Raw genomic sequence first — 8165 nt, forward strand, 5'->3', positions numbered from 1 at the left:
AAGAAGGGTGGGTAATCTGAACTGTTGTTCGGCCCGTAAGCACAGACAACAGTCAGAACCCGTTTTGTTATTGTGTCATTATTGATGGATAAAGAATATGTTGATCTGATGTTATTTAAAACTTGTTTTAACCAAGTGCAGAGAAGTGCTCAGAACACAGCTTTTCCCCTAAATATCTGCCCAGTAATCATACCTGTGTATAACTGATTTTTACCTGTACAGGAAACGACAGCACAGTGGTGGTGAGGAGGAGACAGGCCACCTGAGAGACCAAGCCAAAAGGCATAACCGAGCTCCTCATCCTCTCTCTCCGAAGCCAGGCCGGGATGCGTGGGACTCTGAGGTAGAAACAATAAATGTCAAGAATCCCGCARATTTGATTTAAACATTCAATTAACCTAAAAAGCATATAAGGTCATGATGTAACACTGTTGCAGTAGTTAGTTTGTGAGTAAGATTTGGAGAAAATCTTATTGCTTGATTAATTGTCAGATAATTCTTCTTGTCCAACCCCAATATACCTACTTGGAGGAAGTGAAAAGCACAAAAAAACAACAACCTTGTACTCTCTTAATATTTATATATTTAAGGCAAACTGATTTATAAAATACTAAGTTTTGTAGCTTTGAGGGATTGAATCAATTAAAGTTATGTACAATCTCACATCCGAAAAGGGTTAAAAAGAAAAATAGTTTATTATTGTGGGRCGGCTGTGGTGTAGTGTTATAGCAGCCGACTTGGGACCAGAAAGTCACAGGTTCGACTCCCCGCCATGCCCACATGTCGTGGTGTCCTTGAACAAGACATCCAACTCCCAACTGCTCCCCAGGCGCCTACATAGCTGCCCRCTGCTCCACCTCTCACATGTCATGGGTCAAATGCAGAACAAATTTCATCATTGCATGGTAACATGCACTGATGACAAATAAAGTACATTTACCATTTATTGGTCAACATTGTGATGGAATCTCATGGAAAGTAAACAAATAGGAAACAGTACATGTAAAAAGGAGTGAATATTGTGCCGTTAGGTTATACTTTTTTAAGGCTCAAGATAAAAAGTTGGTCACATTACTCGTGATTTTGTTGTCACCAACAGTCCTCCAACAGTGAGAGCAGCWGCAGCATCAGCAGTCCAGAACATGCAGCTGGGAGCCAGTATGCTGTGGGGCCCTGCAGTCCTCTCAGCTCCAGCAACTCCTCAGAGTTGGCGGGTCCAACAAACCCGGTGTCATACTCGCACATCAACCGCATCCTCAAGGAGGCCCACTTYCAGAGTCTGCAAAGCCGAGGTCAGCTCAGAGACACAAGATGAAATAATGTTCCTTCGTCAGCCACCAAAGGACTAATGCCCTGAAGTTTGCCACCTGATTACACACTCATTTATTCCAGCGCTCCAGCACCCATCTCCTGGTACTTTACAYCTCACGGTTGGTTYTGCAGACCTGCGGATGGAGGCCGGYAACTGGTTGGGTATCTGAGAGCAGCTCGTCTTTTTGAAATAAATCTGTGATTTTCAAATAAGCAATAATATCTGATCAACCTTAAAAATATCCTGCAACCTGCTTTTTCTGACCAGTCTGATTTCCTTCTTGCTCTGAGAGCCTTRTTGTGTCTGATTGTCTTAAACGTTTGAAAAGAAAAGAGCTTCTGAAGTGGCATCAAACCCAGTTTGAGGCCAGTTTGTGTGATTTCTTTAGACTTGCAGTGAGGTTCTTGGCCTACATAATGCTGAATCAGATGTTTTTAGGTAACATGGACAGTCTCAGGGAGGATAGTCATTTGTTTTGGAATGCACATTTGCTGTCATTTGGGCAGAAACTCCTTCATAAGAGGCTGTAGAACCAGTAGGTATACAATTGGCTAATGATAGGTTATGTTTTCCATTACTTAGGTAAAATATAAATGCTGTCAAATTGTAGTTAAATGTAAAGAAGTAAGGCATTAGAGACAGTAAAGGATTTCACGTTACTCCAAAACACTTGTAAAACAATTTTAGAACTCGTTTGCAGTTTTACGTTCACAATTACTCTGAATAGGATTTTCATTAAATCTACTTGTTCTGTGTTTACTGTTATTTACAAAAGGTGCATTTAGATTCACATTTAGTTTCAAGAGGCGATAAAAAACAGTGTAAACACTTCAGTAGATTTTACTTGTTGCTTTCTTGTTTTATTTTTCATTCACTTTTGGTTTCTGATCTCAACCAATTGTAAAAATGACTTATGACATTTTGACTATTCACCCTGTTTCTCCTCATATAATTATTACAGTTCAAATTCCCCCCAAATAATTTCATTATTTGAAACCACTGGAATTGGATTATATAAAAAAAGAAAGATTTACTTTTGACAGTTATCATTTKTGTCCTTGATAATTATTATGTATTGTCTTTTTTAAGTGTAACAACACAGGCTTGTTGATGTTACAGTTGATGATGGAACAAAAACTTTTTTTCACAAGTTAAAAGTGAGGATTTTTTTAACCCAAATTTGACTTCCTTTACTTTTCTCATGTTAAGAAATCAAAAATCTAACGAAAATCAACATCTTTAAASGTTGAGGTTGGAAGAAAATGGTCCTGCACAATATGGTCCTTGACAATATTTACACATGCTTTCATTAAATAAAACAAGCAACACGTTACGTTCTGTTTTATTTACTTTAAAGAAGTGAGGAGTAGGGAGACAAAATTATGTTGTTGTTTTTTTGATACTGAGACTGGACGAGCAGCTCTCGGCAAAATGCCAACTTCAAAAGTAGCCCTTGGTTCAAAAAAGTTTGGGCACCCCTGCTTTAAAACATTTTCAGACATTCTGTAAATGAGGTTTTCTTCTGTGTTTCAGTTGAGTGTTACCATGGATGGAACTTTTTTCATTGAATTCTGCCTTCAAGTATGAAAAGACATGCATATCAACATTTGTAGAACTGCCAGTAACAATATCCTCTGCCATCTAAAGCGATCTGTGATCGACCAGGGTCTCATGTAGTAGACTAGATGTAGTAAAGAAATGGAAATAAAGCAAAAGAAAAGTTTTTTTTTTTTGTCTAGTACTCCACTTTCCCTTCTACAAATCCCCCCATTTAATGTTTTTCTCAGTTTTGGATAGGGGACAGCTGCAGTTTTGWTGCTTAAGAAGCGGTGACAGTCTTGTCACTAAAATGTAGTTTTACCTGCTGACATGACTTATCTGAGCACACAGATCATGTATCATGTAAGGCTGCACATCAGCTTCTATAAAGCAGAATTGATTTCTTTGCCTAGCCTCTTTCGAAGAAGAGTTTATTTTTGTTAAACCAATGTGTCAAAACCTAAACCATTTTGGAGACGTGGTTTATATTTATTTTCTTAATTGTATATGTTTTGTATTTAGAAATGTAAACTATTAATCTTGACAAATTGCCCCTTCCCTCAGTGGATATTCTTTTATTTCAGAAATAAATTTTGATTTTATAGAGTGACTGAGTTGTTTTTAATAATATTCTAAGAGATGAGAAATTTTAGGAGACGTGCTTCTCAAGACCTAAGGTTCATCTGGAGCCACGTGTGCCTCTTTGGCCCCTCTGCAGCAACTCTGAAGCTTTGACTGAAACACAAGATTGGTTTGTTGTTTTGTATACCCTCAACAGACAAGGCTAGCTTTAGCAGTTTGTCAGTTTGTTTGCAAATATGTGTTGAAAACTATTAGTTCAAGAGGAAAACATGTTGGGTTTGTTAACCACTTCAATAATTCAGCTTTATAGTGTGATTTTTTTCCCCCTTAACCATTAAGAATTTTTTGGAATACCTGCAAGACAAGTTGCTGAGAAGAACTAAATATTTACAGTGGGTAAAATAAGTATTGAACACGTCACCATTTTTCTCAGTAAATATATTACTAGAGGTGCTAATGACATGAAATTTTCACCAGATGTCKGTAACAACCCAAGTGATCCATACATACAAAGAAATCAAACCATAAATGTCCAGAAATGAAGTTATTTGTAATAATGTGGAATGGCACAGGGAAAAAGTATTGAACACACTTACTGAAATTTATCTAATACTTTGTACAAAAGCCTTTGTTGTCAATGACAGCTTCAAGACGCCTCCTGTATGGAGAAACTAGTGGCATGCATTGCTCAGGTGTGATTTTGGCCCATTCTTCCACACAAACAGTCTTCAAATCTTGAAGGTTTCGTGGACCTCTTCTATGAACTCTGATCTTTAGTTCTTTCCATAGATTTTCTGTTGGATTCAGGTCAGGTGATTGGCTGGRCCATTCCAGCAGCTTTAGTTTCTTTCTCTGAAACCAACTGAGAGTTTCCTTGGCTTTGTGTTTGGGCTCATTGTCTTGCTGAAATGTCCAGCCACGTTTCATCTTCATCATCCTGGTAGATGGAAGCAGGTTTTTATCAAGAATGTCTCTGTACATTTTTCCACTCATCCTTCCTTCAATTATTTGAAGTTTGCCAGTACCATATGCTGAAAAACAGCCCCACACCATGATGTTCCCACCTCCAAACTTCACTGTTGGTATGGTGTTTTTGGGCTGATGTGCAGTGCCATTTGACCTCCAAACATGATGTGTATTCTGGCATCCAAACAGTTCAATGTTGGTCTCATCTGACCAGACTATATTCTCCCAGTATTACACAGGCTTGTYTAAATGTTGTGCAGCAAACTTTAAAGGAGCTTCAACATGCTGTTTCTTCAGCAGTGGAGTCTTGCGTGGTGAGCGTGCATACAGGCCATGGTGGTTCAGTGCATTACTTATTGTTTTCTTTGAAACAATCGTACCTGCTAATTCCAGGTCTTTCTGAAGCTCTCCACAAGTGGTCCTTGGCTCTTGGACAACTCTTCTGATAATTCTTTTCACTCCTCTGTCAGAAATCTTGTGAGGAGCACCTGGTCGTGGTCGGTTTATGGTGAAATAATGTTCTTTCCACTTCTGAATTATGGCCCCAACAGTGCTCACTGGAACCTTCAGAAGTTTAGACATTCTTCTGTAACCGATGCCATCATTATGCTTTGCAACAATAAGGTTGTGAAGGTCTTGAGAGAGCTCTTTACTTTTACCCATCATCAGATGTGATACCTGGACATCATTTGGGACTGAACCAGCTGATATTAACTTGCACCGACAAGGGGCAGGCTTACTTTCTAATTACTGAGAGAGTTCAGCTGGTGTCTTGGCTTTCCATGCCTTTTTTACACCTCCCTTTCTTCATGTRTTCAATACTTTTTCCCTGTGCCATTCCACATTATTATAAATAACTTCATTTCTGGACATTTATGGTTTGATTTCTTTGTATGTATGGATCACTTKGGTTGTTACCGACATCTGGTGAAAATTTCATGTCATTAGCACCTCTAGTAATATATTTACTGAGAAAAATGGTGACGTGTTCAATACTTATTTTACCCGCTGTATTTTGTAAGTATAAACTACATATTTTTTCTTGTTTACATGAACATTTTCTTCTTTTTTTAAGGGATCCATGATTAGTTGTAACATTAGACTTTTATTTGATAAACATATTTTAACTGTAAAAGAAAGACTGAAAAAATACTGCAGGCTGTTTAGTTTTGTAAATTTCAAACATATATATTTTAACATGGACGGAGATTCACCAAGAAGCACAGTCCAAAATCCTATTTTTAAACTTTTAGTTTAAAAATGATAAAAACTGAACATCCTACAGTATTTTTACAGTCTTTATTTTACAGTTAAAATATATGCTTATTAAATAAAGTCTAATGTCACAGCTAATCATGGATCCCTTTAATTCTAAAGCGTAAAAATAATAATAATTCAAATTCTCTATATATTGTTACTTTTACAGTGTCATCCCATACTGGCCGGAAACCACCCTTTCAGCAAACAAAGTGGTCCACAGGCCACCAGTTGAAAAYCACAGTTGTAGATGCATTAAACCAGTGAAAGGGGAAGAAATGTCTCTCTAAAAGTTGCAGACCCCCGACCTAGATTGAAAATCCAGACTAACACGTGAGAATGTTTTCAAATATAAKTCCATGATTTATTTTAGCACGGAGCATGTTTACTGCTCGCCTCCACATCGTGTCATACCTGCCTGGTTAGCATGAATTGCATTCTTTCTTCCACACAAACAGCCAGTAATGAATGACTCCCTTTGCACTGAGACCATCTTTAATGAGACATGACCTGATCTGAWGGAGGAGCAGTAAAAGCTTTCTTTAATTAGCCCTTTGTGTGTCCTTGTCACAAACACAGTAACAGATTACATACATTAATCYACTGCGTGTAACCATGATTACCTTGCTGGCTTCTATTCCTCCACTCATCTTATGAATTAGAGATGACATATGAGCTAATGTCAAGTCAGGATAAGAAATCCCTATAAAATAAAATAATAAATTAATAAATCAAATCAATAAAGCTTTTTGTTGAGATATATAACTTTTAAAGTAGAGCATCAGAAAGTGTAAGGCAAGGTGAGTTTTAGATTTTTGATGTGTTTTCTTTAAGCCCAAAGTGTTTGGAGGATTAGCAATGGCAAACGAAATACAATTTGCACGCTAACTGACCGTTACCTGAACTATAAGCCTTATGAGTTTCTCCTGCATGTTAATAATTTGAGTACAAGAGGTTCTTTTTTATTACCAGATGTTCATTAAAAGGGCAGTAGAGGGCAGCACGCGCTCGATGGTTCACACAAACCGTAATTCTCACAGTCTAAAACTCATAAATGCTGAGGAATTTAACACAGGATCAAAAGCTTAGAGTGTGCTATGAAAAAAATAACTTTAATCTATTTTCCCAACACACACAAACACATGGGCAGCATACAGATGTGAAGCTGGGTGGTGATGAATGGCTCACATCAGTTGAGCGGAGAGGCAAGAGAGAGTTAAACGAACTGTCCTTGTTCTTGGGTATACATATTATGCGCATATATTGTTAGATATATATTTTTTTATTTTATTTTTTAACCATAGCCAGTGGAAACAATTCTGGGTTAGCTCTGTGGTTCTTTTTCCTTTTTCTTTCTCTCTTCAAAGGTGAAATCACAGTGATAACCAGAAACACACAAACCAAAAAAAAAAAAAAAAAAAAAACAGAAACAATGTTTGTGTGCTTCACAGTCCAGTTCACCTTCAGCTTTCACACTTGAAAAATATAAAACCTCCTTTGACTCCTCTGATTTGTCTGAAACTGTTTTTTTTTTTTATTAAACTAATTGTGGTGCAGTTCTTCACTGAAAGTGGATTGGCGTATTAAAATATATATAATATATAGAAGATGAAATAGAGCTAAAACTTATCTGGTCATACTGTTGTTATTTTATTTTATTTTATTTTATTTTTTTTTTTTGGCAGAATGGTGTTTGGACAGTTGTTGCCTGGCTTGAAATAGTAATTAGGCTGGCATTAAGTATGCAGCCAACACAAACATCTGTTTTGCCAACCTGATATTGTACAGCAAGACTCGCCCACTCTGCTGGTCCCACGGGCATCCTGAGAATTAAAGACCAACCAAGAACATCAGCAATGCCCTTTTGCCCTGGCTTGCTTAGAATAGTGAAATAAAAAAGTGGCCATCAGGTCATGATAAAACACTTGAGAATTCACAAATCAAGATTTGTAGATAAGAAAGAGATGTTCATTTTTTAATCCTGTTTTTTATGTAGAATTATAGCACTATAACCAAAATCACATGACTTTAAAAGAAGCTATACTCAATGTGTTCACTGCTCCCCTCAGGGCGGGCTCGTGGGCGTTATAGGCAGTATAGGCAAAGGCTAAAGGTGCCATCCATCTGGAGGGTGCCACAAATAGGGTCCAGAATTTAATTTAATTTTTTGTATGATTGATTGAATGAAGTTAACTTGTTCTGTGGGTTTCTCAGCCTGTTATGTTACTAAATGAGGTTATACGGTGCTGAGGATATTTCACGATAAAGGTGTCATGATGCAGTCAGTACAAGCTACTGGTGCTCAGTGTGTAAATAGAATAACAATAAGGATAATGGAAGTTTAAGTTAAGATCTCAAAGTTCAAGTTAAAGTCTAGTTTTCTAAAATACAGATTTTATGTTGTTTTATTAATCCAAGAATTCAGTAAAATGCTCTTCAAATGGCTGGAAAATGCATAGTTTTGAGTAAATCTTTTACAAAATTGTCCTGGACCCACCTAGAACTGCTT

General features: G+C 37.2%; 1 protein-coding gene across 2 annotated transcripts in view; it reads left to right on the forward strand.

Annotated features, from left to right (window-relative positions):
* Positions 1-3461, forward strand: part of LOC106528556 (protein FAM104A) — a 4643-nt gene extending 1182 nt beyond the window's left edge. For both annotated transcript variants that reach the window (XM_014023757.1, XM_014023759.1), the window contains exons 2-3: positions 223-343; positions 1100-3461. In XM_014023757.1, the coding sequence (XP_013879211.1) occupies positions 223-343; positions 1100-1315 (337 nt within the window). In that variant the 3' untranslated portion in view covers positions 1316-3461. The remainder of the gene's footprint in view (positions 1-222; positions 344-1099) is intronic.
* The last annotated feature ends 4704 nt before the right edge of the window (positions 3462-8165 follow it).

Source organism: Austrofundulus limnaeus, unplaced genomic scaffold, assembly GCF_001266775.1.
Source record: "Austrofundulus limnaeus strain Quisiro unplaced genomic scaffold, Austrofundulus_limnaeus-1.0 Scaffold389, whole genome shotgun sequence".
NCBI classification, from domain to species: domain Eukaryota; kingdom Metazoa; phylum Chordata; class Actinopteri; order Cyprinodontiformes; family Rivulidae; genus Austrofundulus; species Austrofundulus limnaeus.